The sequence below is a fragment of the Lepus europaeus genome, chromosome 22 (genome assembly GCF_033115175.1).
Source record: "Lepus europaeus isolate LE1 chromosome 22, mLepTim1.pri, whole genome shotgun sequence".
Classification (NCBI taxonomy): Eukaryota; Metazoa; Chordata; class Mammalia; order Lagomorpha; family Leporidae; genus Lepus; species Lepus europaeus.
Genome location: NC_084848.1, coordinates 31,949,741 through 31,976,099, shown reverse-complemented (window position 1 = coordinate 31,976,099; position 26,359 = coordinate 31,949,741). Strand labels below are relative to the sequence as shown.

Genomic DNA, 26,359 nt, shown 5'->3' with positions numbered 1-26,359 from the left:
TGGCATCTGGGGACACATCCTGTGTGCAGGCAAGTGCTGAGGACTTCACACGCCTCCACCCACGGGCTCGGCTCTTGCTCCCTAACCGGTGGCACTAGCTCACAAGGAACCCCCTCTCCTGCCTTGGCCTTGCCATTGACCCAACAATCTGTTCTCACTGCAGCGGCCAGGGTGAGCCTTTTGCAATGCAAGTCAGGTCATGTCACTCCTGCTGCCAGCCCCCTGGGGCTCCTCTCTAGCTCAGAAGAGGCCAGCCTGGACCAACTAGCAGTGGGACTTCGGGCAAGACACGCCACGGCCCTGCTTCATTTTGCCTGTATAAAATGCAGAGCCCTTAATGTCCCTTGTGAGTGTCGAGTGCATTAGCCGCATTAACGGATTGAAGCGCGGCTGTGGGCAGCGCTAGATAAAGGTGAGCCTCGTTGTTACCGGTATTGCAGCCGTCACAGGGCCTGGCATGACCGGGCCAGCTGCTACCGGCTTTACAGTTCCTTCTAGAGACAAGCACACTTCCTACCCCAGGACCTTTGCATCTGTGGCTCCTCTGCCTGGAACAGCACCCCTCTCTTCAAAGGCCGTCTTCTTAACCAGGCTCTCCTGACCACCCTGTCTCATGTCAGACCCCTACCTCGTCGCTCCCCATCCCCGCTCCTGCTTTGTTTTCCTCCATGGCATCTATGAGCGCCTGGCACAGGCCCTCTCGCTCTCTTATGCATTTACTCTCCGATCCCCAGTGCACACTACAGTGTCAGCTATATGCAGCTTGGGGCTTTTATCTCATGCCCACACCCATGTGTCCAGCACCGAGAGCAGCGCCTGGTGCAGAGTAGCAGCTCCATGATGATTTGGGGAGTCAGTCAAAGCATCTTCAGGGCAACCTTCCAGGTCATCAGTGCTCCTGTCTTACAGAGGCAAGGGGAAGGCTCTGTGAACCTGGGCGTGCACCTGCAGCTGCAGCATGAGGAGCTGGGCTCCTCCCTGCCCGTGTGGGTACGGATCGCCGCTGCTCTGCTGAGAGTGGAGGGGCTCCGGAAGCGGCAAGAAGCCAGGCAGGTGTCTGTCTCAGGCAGCCGGGACCGCCAGGATACCGCACACATGAGGCTGGGAGTCTGAGATTGGCCTGGTGCAGGCTCTCTTCCCAGCATGCAGACAGCGGCCATCATGGTATGTCCTCGCGAGACAGGGGGAAGTGGGGAGACAGAGCAGAAGAGAGAAGGAGGGGAAGGGAGAGAAGTAGAGAGACACAGCCCTGTCGGATGATGCTGTCCTCTAACATGGTCCCCCAAAGGTCCTCTCCCCAGCACAGTCCCGTTTGGGGGTGAGGCATGGATGTATGCATTCTGGGGGGCACAGTTCAGCCCACAGCAGGATTTCAGAAGCCACGGAGGGGCCGTGGAGGGCCCAGGAGGCAGCCTCGTGATGCCCGTCCTTGTCCCCTAGCCCTTTCCCGAGGGCGAAGTGTGGGAGTGGCCTGTGCAGCCCTGTCTGGGAACTGCTGGAGTGATGAGAAAGTCGCACTTGGTCCTCATGCTGCCTAGTGACGGTGGGTGCTGTCACCCCTCTTCCACCGGTGAAGAAACCTAGGCACACAGAGGTGAGCTGGCGGGTCCAAGGTCCCCTCTGCTGGAAATGGCAGGTCTGCCTGGCACCAAAGCCTGTGCTCCGAGCTCTACCATAGCTCCACGGGGCAGGCAGGGGTCACCCAGCTCAGCCCACGTCACTGAAGTGGCACAGGCCCCGCCCTCTAGAAGCCTAGCACCTCTTCAGGAGGAGACAAGCACACAAGGTGTGGCAGTGGTGCCTGGTGCCAAGTGTCCAGACCCATTGGCCTGTGCAGGAGGAGCTCAGATGTCCTGGGGCTGGGCTGGTGGCCAAGGGCGAGCAGGGTTCAGCCAGATGGAGAGCAGGAGGGAGGCTGTTGCAAATGGAGCAGCCCAGTCTCCATTTGCTGGGTCCTGCATACATGGTGGGGGGAGGCAGCGAGCCAAGCACTTGCTTGGAGCTCAGACACACGAGGGGCAGGAGCGGCCACCTTGGCGGGTGGGCAGAGGCCAGGTCCCCGAGGACCTAGAATGCCACTGTAGCTCTGCAGCAGGTGGACTTCAAATGCTCTGACCACCTAGGGCTGAAAGGCCGGCAAAGGAGTTCGCATTTGCAGGGTGTCACCCCCAAGTGGGGTCCACGGGGCTGCATTTACTGTGTGCCTGGGCAGAGAGGGTCGGTGCCAATGAAGACAGTAGGTGGGCATGAGGCTCAGACCAAAGCACAGAGCCCAGCAGAGGAGAGAAGGCAGCTGTCTGGGGCCCCAGGCCTGCAGCTGTGGCCTTGGGGAAGAGGACGTGGGGGTGGGGGGCCTTTAGGGAGTCTCTGACTTCAGGACTTTTCCCCTCCCAAGAGGGCCGTTCAATGCAGTATCCTGGTAAACGTTTGCCAACTGGCCCTTGTTTTGTAGAATTTGATTTTCATGATGAAAGTCCTCCCACCGTGGCCAATAGCAAGTTACTGAGCCTTGGCACTGAAGGCGGGGCAGGGGAGAGGGTCACACCGTTGGCCCTCGTGAGCCCAACCTGGCTGGCTCCAAAACATCTTGCTTTGAACTCCACACCCTGCCCCCTCCTCACTCAACAACTTCCAGGAGCACCACATCTGCTCCCTTCCCATCAGTGTGGCACTAGCAGGGGCCCTGGAGGAAGGAGATGGCCACTGCAGGTGGCCCCTGAGCTCTCGGGCATGGACGCTCCCGGAGGCCGTGTGGTCTCTCATCATGGTCAGCGCCAGTCATCAGCCTGGTGAGTCCCCTGAGCCGGCCAAGTGCCCCAGCTGTGGATATCAAGGATGCCACAAACCTGAAGTCACAGAGACCTGAGTCCCAGAAGAGAGCTGTGAAGCACTCAGGGACACAGCGGGATTCCGGGGTCACCCTGTCGCCCTGCAGTCCTGACCTCGCCAGCCTGGGACCCAATGCTCTTTGGTAACAAAACCTTCGTGATTGCACCAAAAGGCCCAGTTTGTAGGGGGCCATCGCAGAAGGCTAATCCCCCGCCTGCAGCGCCGGCATCCCATACGGGCGCTGGTTCGAGACCCGGCTGCTCCGCTTCTGATCCGGCTCTCTGCTATGGCCTGGGAAAGCAGTAGAAGATGGCCCAAGCTTGGGCCCCTGCACCTGCATGGAAGACTCAGAAGAAGCTTCTGACTCCTGGCTTCGGATCAGCCTAGCTCTAGCCATTCAGCCCATTTGGGAGTGAACCAGCGGACGAAAGACCTTTCACTCTGTCTCCCTCTCTCACTGTCTGTAACTCTACCTCTCAAATAAATACAGAATCTTAAAAAAAAAAAAAAAAAAAAAAAAAAGACCGCACTTGCAGTCCTGCTTCTTGCCCCTTCTACCTGCGGGAGACCCTAAGATACAGAAGGTGCTAGCTCGAGGGGCTGGAGGTCCCCGAGAAGAGGGCCACCCGTGCCCAGCTGTGCCCAGGGTGACAGCTCTGGGCCAGTGGGGAGGGAAGGAGGCAGCCAGACCCAGAAGCTGGCCCTGGGTCTCCCACTTCGCCACCTGGTGTGAGAACACAGCTGGCTGCAGCTGTGGGACGTGAGCTGATGCAGAAGCAGGAACCAGTGTCCCCGTGGGCTCCAGCGAGAGTCCAGGGCCCCGAGGGTGTCCTTGCCTGAAGAAACCTCACTCGCTCCTTCCCTGCCCCCCGCTGTAGGTTTTTCATCATCAAAGAGAGCTTTCTGCTCTACTACTCTGAGAGTGAAAAGAAGAGCTTTGAGACCAATAAATACTTCAATATCCACCCCAAGGTGAGGCAGCCCTCCCAGGGGCCACCCTGGGGAGGGCCCGATGGGGCCTTTGGGGGATGGCAGGGGACTGGGTGCATGTGGGCTCTCTGTGGCTGCAGAGGCTGACTTCCGGTCTGGGGCCCTTGACAAGACCTGGCTCTGCCCTGAGTGACCTGAGCTGGACGGGGTGGGGACCGTGTGTTCTGGGTCTCTCTCAGGGTGTCATCCCCCTGGGGGGCTGCCTGGTGGAAGCCAAGGAGGAGCCCAGCATGCCGTACGCCATGAAGATCTCCCATCAGGACTTCCACGTGAGTGGAGCTGTGTTCAGTGGGCACAGAGTTCCCCTAGGAAGGCCCCCTGGGCAGCCTGGGCTGGGAGGGGTGTGGTGCCCGGGGCTGGGAGAGTAGGGCTGGACCGCTCAGTCGTAGCCACGCTCCTCTCCCTGGCAGGGGAACATCCTGCTGGCGGCCGAGTCTGAGTTTGAGCAGACGCAGTGGCTGGAGATGCTGCAGGAATCCGGGAAGGTGTAAGTGTGGGGGCGGGGTGGGGGGGGGAAGGGAAGGGGGATGGGCTTGGTGCCCTTGAACTCCTTGCCCCCTGCCTGGGATCCTGGTGGGCACAGAGTGAAGCCAGGGTTTGAGCATCTGCGAGGGTCGAGGGTCGCCTAAGTGAACCTGGACCGTCTAAAGCCACAGGTGGCAGACGTGGACCCCACTGGGGGTGACTCCAGCGTGACAAGCTCGATTTGGCACCTCCCAGGGCCAAAAAGTAACTGGAGCAGAGGCCTGAGCTACACTTCACAATTAGGGTCCAGATCACGGAAAACCCCGGCCCTGCCCCCACACCTGCGGATTCTAGCAGGGTCGTGCTGTTCATCCAACAAATAGACTGAGTGCTGGCTCTGTGCCCTGTGCCTGGCCTTGTGCTAGGTGGGGGCATTCAGCTGTGCAGCCAGACGTCTCTTCCCTGCTTTGCAAGTGCTCGTGGCCCACTTTGCAGCCAGGGCCAACCTCCAGTTACCGTAAGTGATCGATGCTGGTGCTGTGCCCAGACCCCTGAGTGCCCGAGGTTCAGGCCTTAAGAAAAAGGATGGATGAGTACAGAGCAGGTGCATCCTTTGACTTCAATGATTTTGTGTTTCTTCCTCTTCTCTCTTCTGTCCCATCTGTCTCCCCTCCCCAGGACTTGGAAGAACGCCCAGCTGGGAGAAGCCATGATCAAAAGCCTGGAGGCCCAGGGGCTGCAGTTGGCTAAGGAAAAGCAGGAGTATTTAGGTTGGCTGGAGGGCTGGACTGGGGCTGGGGCTGCAGCCAGGGGCTTGATGGAGGATCCCAGTGGGGGTGCAGGAGTCTCGGGCAGGGCCTAGCCAGCTGCAAAGAGCCAGGGACCAGGGCAATGCCTGGAGGGCGTTATGGTGCCATAAATGTCCTTTTCGGCCAGGGTGGCTGGAGACAGGAGAGCCCAGTGGTTAGGAGCCTGGGCTTTGGGCGCAGCCTGGTCACTGATGTGTCAGGGTGTGTATGTGTCTTTAGGCAGCTCAGCGTCTAGAAGCCTAAATTTCCTCCTCCTTAAAATGGAGATAAAAATAGCCCATAGCTTTTAGAGGTGGTGCAGGGATCCGCCTAAATAAGAGAACCCCTGTAAGAGCTTGTGTGCAGCACACAGTAAGGGCTCCATAAATGGAGCTGAGGTCATCCTGCTCTGGGCTCCCAGGTCCTGCACTTGCCTCAGCCACACCCCCAGACCACCGTCAACCTGGCCCCAGGGCTGCAAGCCCCTGTGCCCCTGGCTGGCTGGTAACCTGCTTGGTGGGGACAGAAGGTGCTGAGGCTTGGCTATGCCCCTCTACCTGGGACCCTCTCTGCTTCTGCCTGCTTAGACCCCTGGGGCCCAGCTCCGGGCACCTCTCACCCCACCCCAGGACTCTGCCTTCCCACACTGGCCAGACACGAGTTTGGCTGGGAGACAGCTGGTTACCAGCCCAGCTGCTGCAGTGCCAGGGGCTGCCAAAACCTTGCCAATGCCCAAAGTAGGCACCCTGATGGGAAGGGAAGGAAGCAGGGGAGGCCAGCGAGGCTGCTCCTATCACCCAGAGCAGCCCCTGCCATCTCAGGGCCCAGCTCTGGAATGAACCCTTCATGAATGTGTGTGTGCACTTGCCTTGGCAGACAAACTGATGGAAGAGACGGAAGAACTGTGCCTTCAGAGGGAGCAGAGAGAGGTAGGCGGGTCCCACGAACCCCCAGGACAGCTGCCTCCCCGCCTGCGACCTTTCATTACGGCCATGCTGTTCCTGCTTGTGTTCCTAGCACTCAGGTGTTGAGCTGGGGGGAGCTGGGGCCCTGGAGGACTTGCTGGAAAATCAGATGGGACAGAGCAGGGGACCAAGGAAGCAGACATTGCTTGGGACTTCCTGTCGCTTGCTGGCGAGAAGCCAACCCCTGGGAAAAGAGTACAAAGGTTGGATGACCACCTTTTAGAGAACGCCACCCAAAAATGTCATCGGTGGTGTCAAGAGGCAGGGAGCTGGTTGTCAGTGGTGGTCACGGGGGCTGCGCTGGCCTCTGCCCACGCAGGGGCTTCTGGACCATAAGCGTGGCTGATCTGGTTTGATGATCTCAGACGTGCTTTGCTTCTGTCAGTGTCAACATCATGAATGCAAGTCCCGAGCAGGCCACGTGTTGGCGTGGGGCACCCGTGCGGGTCAACGAGACTCTTGCCTCCCCTGAAGGTGGAGAACCGCTGTGGCGCTCTTCCCTTTGGATCTGTGCGCAGTGCAGCCTTGTCTGCCCTGAGGCATCATTGCCACTCCTGAAGGGCATGGGCCGCAGTGGTCAGCCTTCGTGCTCTGGAGCAAGGCTGCCTCTGTGTTTGACCTTCACTGCCTCTTACTGTGTGACCTTGGGCAAGGTTTTGTGTGTGTGGTTTGTGGTGTTTTTTTTTTTTTTTTTTTTTTTTTGCATTGTTAAAAAAAGATTGACTTAGGGCCGGCACTGTGATGTAGTGGGTAAAGCCACCACCTGCAGTGCCAGCATCCTGTATGGGCACCAGTTGGAGTCCCAGCTGCTCCACTTCCCATCAAGCTCCCTACTAAGGTGCCTGGGAAAGCAACAGAGGGTGACCCAAGTGCTGGGGTCCCTGCAGCCACGTGGGAGACCTGGAAGAAGCTGCTGGCTCCTGGTTTCTGTCTGGCCCAACCCTAGCCATTGTGGCCATTTAGGGAGTAAACTAGTAGATATAAGATCTCTCTCTGTGTCTCTTTGCCTCTGCCTCTCTGTTACTCTGCCTATCAAATAAATAAAGACCATATTTTTTTTTTAAAGATTGACTTTATTTGCTAGGCAGAGCAACAGAGAAATGAAAATATCGAGAGACAAAGAGATCTTCATCTGTTGATTCAATCCCCAAATGGCCAAAACAGCCAGGGTTGGGCCAGGCCAAAGTCAGGAGCCTGGAATTCCATCTGGGTTTCCCATGTAGGTGGTAGGGTCCCAAGCACTCGAGCCATCCTCTGCTACTTTCCAAGGCACATTAGCAAGGAACTGGATTGGAAGTAGAGCAGCTAGGACTTGAACTGGTGGTCCGATATGGAATGCTGGCATCGCAGGCGGCCACTTAATCCACTGTACCACAATGCCAGCCTTGACCTCGGGCAAGTTACTTAACGTCTCTGAAGATCTATATTCTCATCTGGAAAACGGAACCAATGATGTGCGGGATACATGTGACATTGCACATAAGTGCTTGGGGCCCAGGATGGCACTCAATGAATGTTTGTTAGTGTTCTGATCTGTTATCATTAATGATGGACCTGTTCGGAGGAGTGCACAGAAGGAGGGCCTGATTCAGTCTACTGCTCTTTGCCCACTCACTTGTCCTTGTCCTCCTCACGGCTAGCCACAGGCAGGGGCCACTGGCCTTGGCTCAGCGCCTGACGGTGACTTTGTCTCTCAAGAACCTCTCACCCTCCCATCTACCCCTCACTGGGCTCTGAAGCAGCCGAGAGGCATCACGTCCCCTCCACACCCCAAACACTTCCAGGGCCTGGCACAGCACCCAAGATGAGATGCATGCTTGAGCAATGTTTGTGGAATGAATCAGTGTGTAAACAGAAAGAGAGAGAGAACTCTCATCTCCTAGTTCACTCCCTAAATGCTCACAATGGCTGCAGCTAGGCCCAGGGTCAAAGCTGGGAGCCAGGAACTCAATGCAGGTGTCCCATGTGGGTGGTGGGGGCCCGGTTACTGGAGCCATCACCACTGCCTCCCACGGTCTGCATTTAGCAGGAAGCTGGAGTCGGGAGCCTGAGCCAGGAGCCAGGCGTCTTCATTGTTAGGCTAAAAGCCGGCCCCAACGCACAGGTGTGGTTCTCGCAACACATTACCTCCTGGTTTTAATCTGGTGGAGTGATCCACCCTCGTTTTCCTTCTTCCCAAATACTGTCAGTGATTCGTGCCCATTTATTCTGGCTGGGCTTCTGAATCCTTCTGTTGATTACGAAGCGGGAAAAAAAAAAAAAAACAACCCAAAGATTGAGGATTTGTATTTGGGGGCCTGGATTTGAGGACTGGCACTGAGCTACCACGGAGTGTCGTCCTCCCCCTGCCCCAGTGTGGGCCTCCCTGTCTGTCATCCAGGTCCCACATCCCAGTTCTGGGGTTTTCTTCACGCATTTCCCGTGGGACTCCTTTTGTAGGCTCCGCAACCCAAAGACAGGTGCTCCTGGAAGTCCGGGGGTGGACTGAGTGACAGACCCGGGCACCAGTGAGGAGGCGGATAGGCTTATCCATCGGAGAGGCCAAATCTGGGGCAGCTGTTCGGCTGGAGGAAAATTTAGACACTTTATCTAGGTCTTTAGCCTGGAAATTAGGACAGCGGACACCCACTACGCACAGGCCTCACTAATGCCACAGCCCGTGGAAGGAGGAAGTCGTCGACTGTGGGCTTCTTCTTTTTTTTTTTTTTTTTTTGGGTACAGAATACGAGTGAGGCTGCAGCCCAGCTGGTGCCTGTAGTGGAGGCCTTGTGGGTAGGCAGGAGGCAGAAAAGTGCTCCCCGGCTCTCATCCCCTGTGCCAGTGTTTCCGCCTTGTCCCTGGTGGTGTGAACTTGGTCATGGCGGTTGACTTCCCTGGGCCTCAGTGTCTCTGTCTGAGAGACTGTGGTGTGTGAGCAAAGCCCAGCTTGTTCCCGCCCCGCTCCTGGGTTGCCCTGCGGCTCAATGATGTAGGGCGCAGAGAAACGTTTGGGGCACTGGCGAGGCCCGTGTGCCGTGTGATGCTGCAGCCCTGGCATCCCCCGTAAGCAGGGAAGGGCCAGCCCTCTGCAGGCATGGGCAGAGGGTACAGGGCGAGCCGTCCTGGACTCATCTGCCCAGGGTGCCCTTCCTCAGGTACACGGCGCCCAGGGTCCCTACTGTGGCCTCATCTCTCACCTCCCCCGTGGGCCATTTGGAAAGTGAACCAGGAGATGGAAGAGCACTTTCTCTCTCTCTCTCTGTCTCTCTCTCTGTCTCTCTCTCTCTCTCCCCTCCGTAACTGCCTTTCAAATAAATAAAAATAAATCTTTAGAAAAATACCTTTTTTTGGCAATGTAATTTATATCCCAATGTAATGTTTCTCTCCATCCCTGATAACATTCTTTGACCTAAAGTCAGCTTCCTCTGAAACTCACAGAACTACTTCCTCTTTCTGCCAGTGTTAGTGTGGCACATCTCGCTTCCTCTTTACTTTTAATCTAAATATCTTTATATTTAAAGTGGTTCCCTTGTAGACAACATATAATTAGGTCTTTTTTTTTTTATTCACTTTGATCTGGTCTTGGCTTTGGATCTATACGCTCTTTTTTTTTTTTTTTTTTTAAGATTTATTTTATTTACTTGAAAGACAAAGTTACAGAGAGAGGTAGAGATAGAGACAGAGGTCTTCCATCCGATTCACTCCCCAATTGGCCGCAATGACCAGAGCTGCGCCGATCCGAAGCCAGGAGCCAGAAGTTTCTTCTGGGTCTCCCATGCGGGTACAGGGGCCCAAGGACTTGGGCCATCTTCTACTGCTTTCCCAGGCCACAGCAGAGAGCTGGATTGGAAGTGGAGCAGCCGGGTCTTGAACCGGCACCCATATGGGATGCTGGCTCCGCAGGCAGAGGATTAACCTACTGCGCCACGGCGCCAGCCCCTGGATGTAAGTTTCTGACCTGTTCTTTTTTTTTTTCTCCCTGAAGTTTCTTTTAACATTTCTCTATCTCTCTAAAACAAACAAACAAAAGCAAAAAACAAACAGAAACCCACTTCATTTTTTTGAGAAGCAGAGAAATAGAGACAGACAGGCTGATCTTCCATCTGCAGTCCCACGTCCCAAATGCCCAGCACAGCCCGGGAAGGGCCAGGCGGGAGCCAGGAGCAGGAATTCAGTCCTGGTTCCCACGTGGGTGGCAGCGACACAACTACCTGAGCGATCTCCTTCCTACCCTCTCCCTGTGGGGTGCACATTAGCGGGAAGGTGGAAACAGGGGTGCAGCTGGGACTCTAGCCCAGGCACCAGATATCGGATGTGGGTGCCTCAAGCGGTGTTGTAACGGCTGCACCAAATGCACCAGATGCCGCCCTTGTCTCAGTCTTTTCCTGAGCCTGGCCCCTTGACTGTGAACTTCACCAATGCTTGTCAGTGTTCTCCCCGGCTTGGGTGGGACAGGATAGCTTGAGGGGCTGGCGTTGGGCACCCTTCTTCTTCCAAGTAGACTAGTCTCTGGTCAAGCAGTATCTGTTCATAGCAGGCTTGCTAAGAATAGAGTGTCCTGTTGTGTTTAAAATGGTTACGTTTCCAGCCAGAAGTGGGAGGGACTTTTCTCTGATGTTCTCTGTGAGAACCGGAAAGGACCCCTAAAGGTAGAACTCACAGATGTGTGAGGAGCACCCCAAGGCTGGGACCCCAGAGTCGTTACCTCCCAGACTTGTCCACCTGGGTGGCAGGGGCCCAAGCGCTGGAGCCATCCATCATCTGCTAGATCCCAGGATGCATATTAGTGGGAAGCTGAATTGGAAGGGACTCGCACCAGGCACTCTGTCTAATATGGGATGCTTAGCTGCTGCCCCAATGCCCACCTCACTCAGTAAGAACTTTCCAGATGCCTGATCCAGTTGCCGAATTGCTTTCCGGAATACTTGTACCAGTTGACACTCCCACCAGCAGTGCCCGGGGCTTTCCATCCTGGTTTATCTCACTGTCTGTGTGTTGAGTCCCTCCTTCATCATTCCTGGCTATGTGACCTGAACAAGTGACTTGCCCTTGAGACACTGGCGGTTTTCCCATCTACAAAGTGAGGCCATACTTGAAGTTGTTGCAAGGATTAAATGAGTCAATGCATGTGAAGAGGGGCTGGCATTGTGGCCATGATAGGTTCAGCTTCCGCCTACAGCGCCAGCATCCTGTGTGGGCTCCAGTTTGGGTTCCGGCCAATCCACTTCTGGTCCTGCTCCCTGCCGATGGCCTGGGAAAGCAGTAGAGGATGGCCCAAGTGCTTGGGCCCCTGCACCCACATGGAGACCTTAAACAAGCTCCTAGCTCCTGGCTTCAGATCGACTCAACTCCGGCTGTTGCAGCCACTTGGGGAGTGAACCAGCAGATGGACGAGCTGTCTCTCTGTCTCTGCCTCTCTCTGTCTGTGACTCTGCCCCTCAAATATATATATATAATATAATCATATATAAATAATATTATATATAATAATATAAAATAATATAAATATATATTTTATATATTTATATATATAAATATATATATATATATAGAGAGAGAGAGAGAGAGAGAAGTAGCCAGGTGTGGGCTGCTGCCCTTGGCTTTGCCAGTCTTCCCTCTGGCTAGGAGCTGTTTTCTGGCTCTGCTTTTGCAGACTCGGGGAGGGGATGGCACAGGCTTCACAGCTGAGGAGGGGGCTACACAGAAAGGCGTGGCAGAGACTGAGGGAAAGGCCAGGGGCGAGAGGCAGCTGCTGAAGGGAGAGGAAGTTTGAGTAAGGACAGAGATGTCTTAGTGGGCTTGGGAAGGAAGGGCTGCTCCCTCTGATGGGAGCCCCGCAAGCTTCACCCCACTCTTCCTTCCCATCCCTGCGTTTGTACTTTTGGCTTTCGGAGACTGACAGCGCTGAGCCTGGCAGGGCGTTGAGCCTGTAAGGGGGACTTCCGTTGTTGTGGTTACTTATTTATTTATTTTTGAAAGGCAGATATGTCCACGCTGCTGCTCACTAGGCTAATCCTCCGCCTGAGGCGCCGGCACACCGGGTTCTAGTCCCAGTTGAGGCGCCGGATTCTGTCCCGGTTGCTCCTCTTCCAGGCCAGCTCTCTGCTGTGGCCTGGGAGGTCAGTGGAGGATGGCCCAAGTGCTTGGGCCCTGCACCCCATGGGAGACCAGGAGAAGCACCTGGCTCCTGCCATCGGATCACCCTCCATTAGAGGGTGAACCAACGGTAAAGGAAGACCTTTCTCTCTGTCTCTCTGTCCACTCTGCCTGTCAAAAAAAAAAAAAAAAAAAAAGAAAGAAAGAAAGGCAGATAGAGAGAGAGAGATCTTCTATCCACTGGTTCACTCTCCAAATTCTCCACACCATCCAAGGCTGGCCCAGGCTAAAGCCAGGAGCCTAGAACTCTATCCGAATCTCTGGTGTGGATGGCAGGGATGGGACGAAGGGAGCCATCACCCGCTGCCTCCCAGGTGCACATTAGCAGGAAGCTGGAATTTGATGTGGAAAAGCTGGCCGAGGACCAGGCGCTCTGAAATGGGATGCAGGCGTCCCAGGCGGCATCTTAACCACCCCACCAAGTGCTTGCTCTGGCAGTTTTGTAACCAGCTGTTCAGAGTGAAATGGGCTGTCTTAAGAGGAGAATTTCCCAAGAGCCTTTCAAGCAGAGTTCGGGCAGTCTCTTGGCAGCAAAACCACGCAGGGAGCTCAAGCGTCTGATGAAGGCGGAATTGCCTTCCAAGTGCCTTTGACCACGGAGGGCTCTGAGTCACAGGCACTTGTTCCTCTGCCTCTTTCATGCAACAGGTGTCACGCAGTTACTGACTTGGGTAGAAAATGCATCTGTGAATGCGCCTGGCTGGAGGGAGAGAGCGGAGAAGAGAGGCCATCTGATTGCTTCCAGGTGGACTGGCTTCCCTTTCTTGTTCTTAAGGGCTTTGTAGAGACCTGCTGGCATCGTGAAACATACAGAAGGGGACTTTACGGGGCTGGCGTTGTGGTGCAGTGGATTAAGCTGTTGCTTGCGACCACGGCTTCCTGTGTGGGAGTTCATAGTCCCGGCTGTTCCACTTCTTCTCCACCTCCCTGCTAATGCTTGGGAAGGCAGCAGGGGATGGCAGGTGCTGGGGCCCCGTAACCCATGTGGGAGACTTGAATAGAATTCCTGCTCCTGGCTTTAGCCTGGCCCAGCCCTGGCCGTTGCCGCTGTTTGGAGAGTGAACCAGCAGATGGAAGATTTCTCTCTCTGTCTCTGTCTCTCCCTTTCTCTCTCTAACTCTTTCAAATGAGTAAACCTTTTTTTTTTTTTTAAAAAAAGTAGTGGTAAGATTTTTAAAAAGATTTATTTATTTATTTTGAAAGTCAGAGTTACAGAGAAAGAGAGAAAGATATCTTTTATCTACTGGTTCACTCCCCAGATAGCCGCACCAGATGGGGCTGGGCCAGGCCAAAGCCAGGAGCCAGGAGTTTCTTCCAGGTCTCTCACGTGAGCGGCAGGGACCCAAGTATTTGGGCCATCTTTAGCTGTTTTTCCCAGACCATCCACAGGGAGGTGGATCAGCAGTGAAGCAGCTGGGACATGAACTGGTGTCCATGTGAGATGCTAGAATCACAAGCAGTAGCTTTACCTGCTACACAGTGATGCCAGCACCTCAAATAAGTAAATCTCTTAAAAAAATAAAGAAAGAGAAATAAATAAAAAGAAGGGAAAATTTGTAGAAAATGGAACTGAAGAAGTTTATTTTGGTGCAAAAATAATTAAATCAATGCATAAGAGGAGTCTTTTAAAAGTTCATGAAAAATGCATATTATGAAAAAACTATACATGAATTCCAAAAATTTTTTTGCACTGAAATAAGCTTATTGTTGAATTCCATTTTTCCACAAACTGTTTGAAGCACCCTCATAAATGCTGGCCAGAGAAGGCATATTCATCATTAACCCTTCCCTACCTTCGCCCACATAAAGAAGCCCAAGGTCCTGTTAAGCCGAGAGAAATGATTGCGAGTTGGGGCATTGGAGCAGGCATTCCCCAGGGGGGTAGCAGCGGAGGAGGTGGGTGGGGTCCTCCAGCTGGCTCCTGGGTGATCGTTTCGAAAGCAGCAGAAGCCTGGGGACCTCTGAGACCAGGTGCCTTTGTGGTTTGTCAAGTCCCAGGCTAGGGAGGTTTGCAGGCCCCTAAACAGCTCTGCCACAGCAGGCAGAGGCCACCAAAGGGAATAAGGCGACTGTGAGGACTCAGGAGGAACCAGACTCACATAAGCGAGAAACTCTCCCAACCTCCTTTGACACCTGCGACGTGGGCTTCCCCACCCACGAAGCAAGCAGAGCCGCAGCAGGGGACAGCAGCGGGGTGGTCCCGCGTTCTGGTCCATTCTGGCACAGTCTACCTGGGCCCTGTAGCTTGAGGGCTTGGTACCATAACTGAGCTAGGCCCAGGCTGCCCTGGACGCTGGACAGGCCACACACAGAGAAGAGAGGTGATGTAGGCAGACAGTACCTTTGTTAGAGGGGCCTCCAGGTCCCAAACATGCTCTCTCCCATTCACACTTCTCTTAAAGGAGAAAGGGTAGTCGTGGGGGCTCAGGGAAGACAGTGCGTCCTGAAATTTCTAGGCAAACTCTTATGTCCCCAGACCAGCCACAGGATACATCACAAGACACAGGTAAGCGGTGGCTAGCTTTTGTTAGTGCAAATGTACACAGGGAAGGGGAGATGCACTTGTTACGGTCACAGACTCCGTTTTACAAGCCCGCCCCACCTCCCAGCGGCAAGACTGGGCTTTGAGACATTCTGCCAAAAATTGGGAATCCCATGACCCCCTCCTTGGGTGTGATTAATTTGCCAGGGTGGCTTATAGCCCTCAGGGAAATGCACGTCTCAGCGTATTACCAAGGATATCAGAGGACAGGGGAAGAGATGCAGAGGGCAGGGTGTGGGGAAAAGACGTGGGAATGCCACCCTCTAGGATCCTCCACTATTCTGGAGCCAGGAGCCAGGAGCTTCTTCCAGGTCACCCACATGGGTGCAGGGGCCCAAGGACTTGGACCATCTTTTGCTGCTTTCCCAGGTGCATTAGCAGAAACCTGGAGCGGAAATGGAGTAGCTTGGACTTGAACTTGTGCCCACTGGGGATGCTGGCATCACAGGTGGCAGCTTTACCCACTACACCACAGCACCAGTCCCACTCACTGTCTGTTAAAGGCATCTAGTGGAACTATTACATGTCTGCTTACATTCCACTGGCCTCAGACAGTCCCCTGGCCCACCCAACGTTAGCAGGTGCACGGTGGCCATGCGGTGCGTCCAGCTACAGCCTCCGACTATGAACACACTTCAGAAAGTTTGTGGAAAATGGAATGAAAAGATGAGGTACTTTTTTCTTGGTGCAAAAGGTTTTGAAATCTGTGTATGGTATTTCCAAAATGCCAGTGAGCATCTTTGGTGATGACCACATTTGGCAAACTGAGACCAGTTCATAATGAGTGAGCCATGCCCAAAATGCCAATAATGGTTAGAAAGGAAGGGAATGGTGACTGTTAGGGGAAGAAGTTTAGGGGTGGAGATCAGGGGCAAGGGGTTCGAATCAGACTCTTTCCTCTCCTTCACTTTTTGTGCCTCCTCTGCATCTTGTGCCAACGGCAGCCCTGCTCCCTGGCTGGTCTCCATTGTACTTGGGCACAAAGGCCCCCCTGAGGATGAACTGCATTTTGGAGCTGCAAAGTGAGAAAGCACATGTAGGGACAGTGTCCCTGTCCCGTGTGAGATGTGGAGAAACAAAGCTGTTGTCCTAAAAATGCTTTAAGCCAAACCTCCCAGGAAGTGGACCTCCTATCGAACCCCAGGAAAAAAAGGGTACAGTCCAGCTGAGCAACACTGGGCTTGCGCCATGGGGCCTGTCCTGGGCTTTCCGGCACCTTCCCCACTCTTAGGACTGAACAGAGGAAAAGTGCAACCACTCACACTCATTGCCTGCCAGATGCCTTGGGAAAAAAAGTCCTTATTCCCCAACTTCTGGGTTGGGAATGGTTTCTGTCTGCCACTTCCTTTTTTTTTTTTTTTTAAGATTTATTTATTTTTTATTTGAAAGTCAGAATTACACACAGAGAGAGGAGAGGCAGAGAGAGAAGTCTTCCATCCAATGGTTCACTCCCCAATTGGCCGCAATGGCCGGAGCTGCACCGATCCGAAGCCAGGAGCCAAGAGCTTCTTCCAGGTCTCCCATGCGGGTACAGGGGCCCAAGGACTTGGGCCATCTTCCACTGCTTTCCCAGGCCACAGCAGAGAGCTGGATCAGAAGAGAAGCAGCTGGGACTAGAACCAGCGCCCATATGGGATGCTGGCACTTCAGGCCAGGGCGTTAACCCACTGAGCCACAGCACCAGCCCCTTCTGTCTGCCACTTCTAACAGAGGGATGCTTCGTGGAAATACAGGTTGTCCTCTTTTTCTTCTGCAGGCTGCAGGGCCAGCCAGTCCGCCTTAGGTGCTAGGATGTTAGACCAGAGCCCACAGTACAGTAGACATCTGGCATTGCAATCATATCCAGCCACAGGAATCATGGGGATCATTTCTAAGTCCTGCCTTCAGCATGCTACAGCCCTTATGCCAGCCAAGTTCATTGCAGACTTCGGGTTTGTGAAGACTGTGTCTGTGCGTGGTGCCAGGGCTCCTCAGGACTTCATGGCCAGTGTGGGCCAGCCGATGCCCCAGATGGTGATCGAGTGCAGAGGGTCCCGGAGGTCCTGATCTCAGGGCCATGGCTGCCCATGACTCTGCCTCTCTGGTTCTCTGCAGGAGCTGGAGCGCCTGAACCAGGTGCTGGAGGCTGAGAAGCAGCAGTTTGAGGAGGTGGTGCAGGAGCTGCGGATGGAACAGGAGCAGATCAAGAGGTGCCGGAGGTGCCTGGGAGGGGGGCAGGGAGAGGTGTGTCTGAGTTAGGGCATGCGGAGCCCCCCGTCGGGAGAGGCTTCCACCCAGGAGATACCACCAGATTGGGTCTGTCTTTCCAGTGCTTGGGCTTTTGGGGTGCCCAGAAGGGATAGGCCCCCTCCCCAACAAGTGTGTCATTTCTGCCCCTAGAGCTTGTGGCATGGGGGAGTGCAGGCATCCATCCCTCTGAGCAACAAACCCCTCGCGCCTTCCTGGGGCCAGATGGGAGCAGGCTGGTGCAGGGGCGCTGTTCGCCAAGCCAACCCCTACTTCTCTGTTTTCCGTGCACAGTCTTTCACACCTTGTCATTGCAAGCCTGCAACTGTACTTCAAAAAGTTCTTGGAAAATGGAATTAAAAGATGTTTATTTCCGTTTCTCTATAACAAGTACTTTCCATGAACTTTTTGAAGTCCCCTTGGGGCTGCCTGTTATAATCATCTACTGAATTTGAACCTCTTGAAGGTGGTGCCCAGTAATCAATATTTTTTTAAAATGCACCTCAGGTGATTCTGAGGCAGTCTACCCAGGAATTCAATGAATATTGCTTTAGGTGGTATTGATGGTCATCACCTTCACCACCATCATCACCATCATCACCATCACCACCATCACCACCATCACCACCACAACCATCACCACCATCACCATCACCACCATCACCACCATCACCACCATCATCATCACCACCATCACCACCATCACCACCGCCATCACCATCACCATCACCACCATCACCACCGCCATTGCCATCACCATCACCACCATCACCACCGCCATCACCATCACCATCACCACCATCACCATCACCATCACCATCATCACCATCACCACTATCATCATCACCACCATACCATCATTACTATTACCACATCAATGTCATCAAAACCATCACCATCATCATCATCACTATTTTTCATCAATGATGAAAATTTTTCTTGCAACAGCCTCATAAAAGGGAGTCAATTAGACATGTATTTGGAGAGGGAAAAGCACAGAGGATCTTCCTACATAAATAGCTCCCAGAATCGTGCCAGACCCTGAAATAGAAGATAAATCCCCTTGAGGATCATATGGTCTGGTTGGGGAAACCAGGCTCAGTCTCGGGAAATGTCAGTGCAACACTACGTAATCAGGTGCTCGAAGGCACAGAGCAGCTCTTCCCTGGTGCAGGGATTAAGATTTACACATGACCCTCTGCCCATAAATAGATGTTAGATTGAGCTGGGCCTGGAGAGTTGAAAGGGCTTTGGAAAATTGGGTAAGAGAAGGAAAAACCTTCCAAGCAGAAGGCGGGGAACTGGCATGAGAAGCTGAGATAACCAAGGCTTGTTAAGAAGGCAACATGGAGTTTGTTAGCAGAGGGGCCTTGGCCATGTCCAATGTCAGAACGCGTCTGGGTATTGCATGTGCTGTCCAGGGAACTCGGGGTTGCGGCCGGGACCTGCTTTGTTCTCAAATGCCTCTCTCTGCCCAGGGAGTAGCCTCAGGTTTATCACACTGACAGGTGTGTGTACACCTGGAGCAAGTGACTCCAACCCCACCTGGCTGGGGCTTCGTTCTTTCTGTTGTTGGGGCTGGCCATCCAAGGACACTTGTGAGCCATGTTGGGAGGAGACGTGGAAGCAGAGGAGGTCGGAGGGAGGCAGGCACAGCTTTACCCAGCCCTCTGCCCCACAGGGAGCTAGAACTGACCGCAAGATGCCTCAAAGGTGTGGAGCAGGAGAAGAAGGAGCTGAGGCAGCTCACGGAGTCCTTGCAGCGCACACTGGAGGTAAGAGCGGCCGCCAGGCCTGTGCGGCTGCTTGGTTGGGCCACGGGCTGCTGGTTTTCTAACGGTGCTTCCCCACGGGTTATCTGCAAGGCAGGTGACACCAAGGGGTGCTGAATGAAAGGCCCCACTTCTAAGCATCACAAGTTAAGTTTCCACTTTATTGATTTTCTTAAATGTTAGATTATTTATTTTCAACTACTTGGAAAGCAACGTGACAGAGAGACAGACACAGAGACAGAGAGAGAGAAAGAGAAAAGAAAAATCTTCCAAATGTCTGCAACAGCTAAAGCCAAGAGGTCAGAACTCCATCCGGGTCTCCCACATGGGTGGCAGAGGCCCAAGCACTTGAGCCATCCTCTGCTGCCTCCCAAGCCTCGTTCGCAGGAAGCTGGAGCAATTGGGATTTGAACCAGCACTCCCATATGGGATGCATGCATTCCTAGAGGCAGCTTAACCCACTGCACCACAGCACCTGCCCCTCCACCCTCTTTTTTTTTTTTTTAAGTATTTTTTTATGTATTTGAGAGGCAGAGTTGTTACAGAGAGAAGGAGAGACAGATCTTCCATCCGCTGGTTCACTCCTCAAATGGCCGCAATGGCTGGAGCTGAACCAATCCGAAGCCAGGAGCCAGGAGCTTCTTCCAGGTCTCCCGTGCGGGTGCAGGAGCCCAAGCACTTGGGCCATCTTCCACTGCTTTCCCAAGCCATAAGCACAGAGCTGGATCGGAAGAGGAGCGGCCAGGACTTGAACCAGTGCCCATATGGGATGCCGGTGCCGCAGGCAGAGGCTTAACCTACTACATGGGTTCTTTTTCTCCACAGCGCCAGTCTTGTCTTTTTAAAAATATATTAATTGTTTATTTGAGAGACAAAGAGAAACAGTGAGAGAGAAAGAGAGAGAGAGAGCCTCTATTCATTGGCCTACTCCTCAAATGACTGCAACAGTCAAGGCTGGGCTGGCTGGAGCAAGGAACTCAGCACAGATCTCCCACGTGGGTGGCAGGAACCCAACTACTTGAGCCATAACTGCTGCTTCCAGGGTCTACACTGGTAGGAAGCTGGAGGTAGAGCCAGAGCCAGGGATTGAACCCAGGCACTCCCATACAGGACCCATCCTATTAATAACCTTATGACGGTGAGGAGCAGGGATTCAATTTCAACACACAAAACCTTGGAGGACAATCAAGCCATCAGACTGGGGCCAGCTCTGTGGCACAGCTTGTAAAGCTGCTGCCTGCAGCAGCGCCAACATCCTATATGGGCGCCGGTTCAAGTCCCAGCTGCTCCTCTTCCAATTCAGCTGCCTGCTAATGCACCTGGAAAAGCAGCAGAAGTGGTTGCACCTTCATGGGAGACCCAGAAGAAGCTCCTGGCTCCTGGCTTCGGACAGCCCAGGTCCGGCTGTTGTGACCATTTGGGGAATGAACCAGAGGATGCAAGATCTCTGTTTCTCTCTCTCTCTCTCTGTAACTCTGCCTTTCAAATAAATAAATAAATCTAAAACACACACAATTAAAAAAAAAAAAAAAACACTATGAGACCATAGCAGTGCCATCTTGCCAGAAGCTGGACACAAGAGTGAAGAGTGCCCTCCCTGACACTTGCGATGGTGGAGGAGCCGTGTCTCCTGGTGAGGAAGCCCTTGACCTTGTACCTCAGGAGAAGGATACATTTTAGGTGTCCATCAGGGAGACGGATAGGAGAGGGGGCCCCTCCCAGGAAGCAGGGCGTGGGAGGAAGGTGGGGGCAGCCACGGTGTGCGGGGTCGGAGACTCTCACTCGGGCTCTTTCTCCTGCCCCTCTCCGTTCTCCGTGCAGGAACTCTCCATAGAGAAGAAGAAAACGCTGGAGATGTTGGAGGAGACCGAGAACCAGCCGCCGCCGCCCAGCGCGGGGCTTCAGAACAACCTGCGGCAGATCGAGGAGAAGATGCGGCAGCTCTTGGAGGAGAAGCTCCTGGCGGAGAAGCGGTGAGGAGCCCGCAGCCCCCGGGCCGTGGCCAGCTCCCTCTGCACTCGGGTTCTCACTGTCCACACCGGTCACTTAGTTCCCCTGGCAGGCGGGGCAGGGTCTCCCAGCCCCTGGTGCCTAGGAGGGAACAGCTCCAGAGAGCTTTTCTGAGCTCTGAAGTGGCAAGGCCTGGGCCCTCAGGCTACACCGAGGGCTCCCGATCACGGGCCCTGCCATCCCTCCCGACACCTGGGTGACAGCCCACAAAGTCCCAGGGTGGCTCGGGGTCTCCCCAGCCGGTTGTCTGGGAGGGGCCGCCCTCCCGTCGGCCTCCCGCTGCGGCGAGTGAGCGTTGGGTCAGCGCCTGGTCGGCCCCTGCAGGATGAAGGAGAACGAGGCACGCTCCCGGGCCCTGGAGGAGGAGCGGGAGTTCTACTCGAGCCAGTCCCAGGCGCTGCAGAACTCACTGCAGGAGCTCACGGCCGAGAAGCAGCAGGCTGAGCAGGAGCTGAGGGTGCGTGCAGGGCCCTCCCCTCCCCGGGGACTTCCCTCCGCCCTTGCACCTCATAGGTGGGCTGCCCGAACCACCTGGGCCCACCTGGCCGGAGGGTCAGGTCCAGGAGATGGAGCCACGGGGTAGGGGTGGGGGTGGGGGGCAGCCAGTCAGTCTGCTGCCCAGGGCAGCCGGTTCAGGGCTCAGACACAGAGGATGGTTCTAGTAACTTCCATCCAATCCCACTAAGCCAGGGGTGATCGGGAGAGGCTTCCAGGGACCCAACCCTCCCCCTGCCTCGCTGTGCACTCAGGCGGAGGTGAAGGTCCGTATGGACCTGGAGAAGCGCCTGCGGGAGGCGGAGGGTGCCTTGCGGAGCCTGGAACAGGGGCTCAACTCCAAGGTGCGGAACAAGGAGAAGGAGGAGAGGATGCGGGCAGACGTGAGCCATCTGAAGAGTAAGCCCCGCCCTCCTGGACTGGCCCTGGAGACGCCCCAGCCCGGCAGCTCCGCTCTGGCTGGAGCCGAGGCCCCAGAGCTCCATGCTGGGCCCGGGGATGCAGGCGGCATCCGTGGGTCTTGATGGGATGTCTCCCGCAGACCCTGCCTACGGGCATTCGGCACTGCTTCCTTTTGGCTGGTGGTCGGGGTCGTGGGAGGGGGTAGCCTGCAAAGGCTCAGAGCTCTGGCCTTGGCAGACCCGGCCCCCGAGATGGCCGAAGGAGCAAAGGGGGCCCCTTCAGCAGGTGGCTCTGGTCTCTCGAGGGGTGGGGTCAACCCCACCAGGGTCTCTGGGAGGGGAGCAAAGGAGGCAGTGGCACTTGCGCCTCCCGGCCTCGCCTGCCCGCAGGGTTCTTTGAGGAGTGCATCCGGAACGCAGAGCTGGAGGCCAAGATGCCCGTCATCATGAAGAACTCCGTGTACATCCACAAGGCGGCCACGCGCCGCATCAAGAGCTGCCGCTTCCACCGGCGCCGCTCCAGCACGTCCTGGAACGACAGTGAGTGCGGCCGTCTGGGTGGCCTGGCGGGGCGGTGACCAGGCAGGGAGAGGGCAAGGTGACCAGGCAGGGAGAGGGCGGGTGGTGCGCGAGAGGAGCAGGCCCAGCTCCAAGGCTGGAGAGCATGGCCGTGAACTTGACTCAAGCAGCCTTGGGCAAACAGGGGGGCATCCCAGAGACCAGAGGCCTGTGCGACAAGGAGAGGCTGGGAGAAGCCCAGCTGCTCCCGGGCGGGGTGGGGACAGGGCCGGCCTGGGCGGAGGGAGGGCCATCACGTGACTGGCCCGGCCCTGTCTCCCCAGTGAAGCCGTCCCAGTCCTTCATGACGTCCCAGCTGGAAGCCAACAACATAGAGGAGCTAAAGGAGGTGGCCAAGCGGCTCAGCCGGGACCAGCGCTTCCGGGAATCCATCTACCACATCATGGCCACCCAGCCCGGAGCCCCCTCTGTGCTCCCCCGTGGTGGCAGCAAGTGACTGGGGCTCTTCTCCTGCCTCGGGGGAAGGGGAAGAGGATGGGGTAGCCCAGGGAGGGAGGCCCGGCTCCACCTGGCTTCTCTCCACTCTGGCCTGGGGCCAGCCTCGCTCTTGCTCGCTACCCTGGCTTCTCCACTGCACCCTTGCAGGCCCAAGCTGGGGGAGTGGAGGAAGGGGTCTAGCCATGTGATGTCGCTGGTCAGGGTTTGGGTTTGTTCATCCCAGCGACAGGCAGGGCCGGCCCACAGGTTCTCTGTGGCTCCTCCTGGTCCCTGGTCCTCACGGGTCAAGGCATCCCTTACCCAGGGTGGGTCCTACACACCTTCTGGGACACTCCCTCCCCTTTTGCTTCTGACCTCTAACCTCACAAAGACATTCCTCCTCTTCCCCACCTCCCCTACCCCCAGCCAAGGGCTTCCCTTATACCACATGCTAGGGTGGGGAGGAAGACCTTGGGACAGCAGCCTTGGGCTCATGGCGCACACACACACACACCCCAAGGCTCGCCACAGTCTCACCTTCCCTGGAGTTGGGCCCTGGCTGTGGGATGACCCACCTGGAGCCCTGGGCCCTGGCTGGGAGCTGGGGCCAGCGGGGACACTGGGGTCTCTTGCCTGGAAGACAAGTCACAAGCTCAGGAGGGAAGAATGGCTCCTGCATTCTCCACTCTGGCCACGGCGGTGCTGCTGGGCGTGACCTAGCAGATGGCGCCCTCCTTGGAGGCCTTGCTGCCTCCTGTCCCTCTGAGCCTTACCCCGCTGAAGCGGTGAGGCCACGAACCCCAGCAGATGGACCAGTGACAGGGTCTGCTGGGCTCACAGAAGAGGGATCCATTGGGGATCAGGGCACTCCGGGACACTGGTGGCATTCGAGGTGCTAACTCTCTGCTGCTTGGAAAAGCAGGATGTTCAGAGATGGACAGGTGGTGGCAGCAGGGAGGGCCCAGGGGAAGGAGCAGGCACCCAGGGGAGCCTGCAGCAAGAGCAGTGCTGCTGCCTGGGAGAGCGCACGCACGCCGGCCCCCAGCTGCCGGACGCACCAAGGCCGGGCCACGCTGTCCTGCTCCGGCTCAAGGCTCCTTGGTGATACTGGGCTCCAAGGTCCCCTTCTCAGGGGGTAGCGTCAGCCAGTGTGCCGGATCAAGGTGGGGGCAGGGTTGGGGTGCCTGGGCGGCAGTGCATTTGAAAGGGCTCTGTCTGGATGTAAAAGCTTTAAACACATAGAAACCTGGAATATTTATCTGCTAGGGGGAAGAGTCACAAACCCAAGCTCCTGTTTTTGTTTGCTTCCAAAGACTTATACGAATGGTGGCTCGCCCTTGGAGAAAGACCTTTCGGGAAATGTTTCCAATGCATGTGTTTTGCCGGAGGGGAAAGTGCACATCTTGGTCTGGTTGGTGCTGCTGCACCTGACACTGGGTCGTTTGTGCAGGGCAGCAATGCACTGGCTCGGAGCTGTGGAAGCTGGGACATCTAAGATCGGGGTGCTGGCATCTAAGGAGGGCCTTCTTGTCTGTCTGTTTGTTTAAAGATTTACTTATTCATGTGACAAGCAGAGTTACAGACAAGCAGAGGCAGAGAGAGAGAGAGAGAGAACCTCCATCTACTGGTCCACTCCCCAAATAGCCACAACAGCCGGAGCTGGGCCGATCTGAAGCTAGGAACTTCTTCCACATCTCCCACGCGGGTGCAGTGGCCCAAGCACTTGGGCCATCCTCCACTGCTTTCCCAGGCCATTGCAGAGAGCTGGATCGGAAGTGGAGCAGCCTGGACTTGAACTGGCGCCCATAGGGGATGCCGGCGCCACAGGTGGCAGCTTTACTTGCTAAGCCATAGCGTGGGCCCTGGGAGGGCCTTCTTGCCTCGTCACCGCACCGCGGGAAGGCAAAGGCTGCAAGAGGACCCATTCCTGCAATAATGGACCCCCTCCTGTGCTACCAGCACTAACCCACTGATGAGGGCAGAGTCCTCTCGGCCTCATTACTCCTTACACAGTCCCACCTCTTAATGCTATTATAATGACAGTTCAATTTTAACACGAGTTTGGGAGCGGACAAGCATTCAAACCATAGCGGTACAGTTCCAAGCGGATGCACAAGTCCCCCCTTCCTCTCCTTCCCCCTGTTCTCACCCTGCACTTTCCATACCTCACGCAAATCTGGGTTACCGTCAACCAATGGCTCAGTCCAGAAGTGTTTATTTGTTAAAAGCTTACTAAGTATGTAGCACAGTGAATAAAAAAAGAGCAGCATCTCTATGTGAAGATAGGTAGGGGTGGCGATTGCTTACTGGAAGTATATGCACCTGATTTTCTTTTTAAATTTGTTTAATAAACTCTTATTTCTTAGCCAATTAAATGTTTCCTGCAGTATTTTTTAAGTACGCAGTGCAGTCATTGCTAGAGAGCTGCTGCCCCCTGCAGGCTAAATGTGGGATTGTTGTCTCGCCGGCTGTACTGCGTCCCTCCTGCCTGCTCCGCAGAGGGGACTCCCCACCGAGACACCGCCTGTACGTGGCTTCTTTAATTAACTGAAAAATCTGCGCTCCCGCCCTGAGGTCCTGGCTGTTCCTGTGTAGCGAGGACAGTCAGCTGGCTTTTCTTCTGATGAGGGCACGGACCACAGGACAGAGCTCAAAGGACACCTATGACCTGCTAGTTCTAGAATCTCCATTGGAAATTGACAGGTGTCACCTCCCCTGATGAGGTGGGATTTTTGCTTTTGTTAGTGATCATACAAGGGGGCTTCAAAGGGCTCATGGGAAATGTGTGTTCTCCTTTTTTAATTTTATTTTTTTGAGAGGCACCGAGAGAGAAACAGAGAGACATGGAGCTCCCGTCTGCTGGTTCACTCCCCAGATGCCTGCAACAGCAAGGGTTGGGCCAGGCCAAAGCCAGGAGCTGGGAATTCCATCCAGGTCTCGCACATGGGTGGCAGGGAGCCAAGTATTTGAGCCATCGCTGCTGCTGCCCAGGGTGTACATTAGCAGGAACCTGGCATCGAGAGTCTCCAACCCAGGTGGCAGAGACTCAGTCATGGGCCATCATCTGCTGCTTCCCAGGATGCATTATCAGGCGGTTGGATCAGAATCAGAACACTCTTAGATGAGATGCGGGTGTCCCAAGCAATAGCTTAACCCATTGCGCCACAATGCCTGCCTCCTTTTTAAAACTTTAAAAAAATATATTTATTTATTCAAAAGGCAGGGTTACACTGAGAGGGGAAGACAGAGAGAGATCTTCCATGTGCTGGTGCACTCTCCAAATAGCCACACCAGCTGGGGCTCGGTCAGGCAGGAGCCAGGAGCTTTATCCAGATCTCCTATGTGGGTGCAGGGGCCCAAGGACTTGGGCCATCATCTACTGCTTTCCCAGGTGCATCGGCAGGGAGCTGGATTGGAAGTGGAGCAGCTGGGACTCAAACCAGTGCCCATATGGGATGCTGGCACTACAGGCAGCAGCTTAACCCACTATGTTATAGCACTAGCCCCAATTTTTTTTTTATTGTAGTAAAACACATCTGACAAAATTTATCATTTGAACCACTTGTAAGTGTGCAGCTCAGCAGTGTTAAATATATTCACATTGTTGTACAGCCAATTTTAGATTTTTCATCTTGCAAAATGGAAACTCTACCCATTAAATAATGAGTTCCAGGGCCAGTGCTGTGGCATAGTAAGATAAGCTTCCACCTGTAGCACTGGCTTCCATATGGGAACTGTTTCATGT

The 26,359-nt window shown here is 55.0% G+C and overlaps 1 protein-coding gene across 1 annotated transcript in view; it reads left to right on the top strand.

Annotated features, from left to right (window-relative positions):
- PLEKHD1 (pleckstrin homology and coiled-coil domain containing D1) overlaps positions 1-24,974 on the top strand; it is a 37,635-nt gene extending 12,661 nt beyond the window's left edge. Inside the window, exons 2-13 of the mRNA XM_062181299.1 lie at positions 3,708-3,801; positions 3,999-4,088; positions 4,230-4,306; positions 4,963-5,054; positions 5,949-6,001; positions 16,809-16,903; positions 18,622-18,715; positions 20,534-20,685; positions 21,047-21,179; positions 21,472-21,616; positions 22,009-22,158; positions 22,461-24,974. Of these exons, the coding sequence (XP_062037283.1) occupies positions 3,708-3,801; positions 3,999-4,088; positions 4,230-4,306; positions 4,963-5,054; positions 5,949-6,001; positions 16,809-16,903; positions 18,622-18,715; positions 20,534-20,685; positions 21,047-21,179; positions 21,472-21,616; positions 22,009-22,158; positions 22,461-22,633 (1,348 nt within the window). The 3' untranslated portion in view covers positions 22,634-24,974. The remainder of the gene's footprint in view (positions 1-3,707; positions 3,802-3,998; positions 4,089-4,229; positions 4,307-4,962; positions 5,055-5,948; positions 6,002-16,808; positions 16,904-18,621; positions 18,716-20,533; positions 20,686-21,046; positions 21,180-21,471; positions 21,617-22,008; positions 22,159-22,460) is intronic.
- The last annotated feature ends 1,385 nt before the right edge of the window (positions 24,975-26,359 follow it).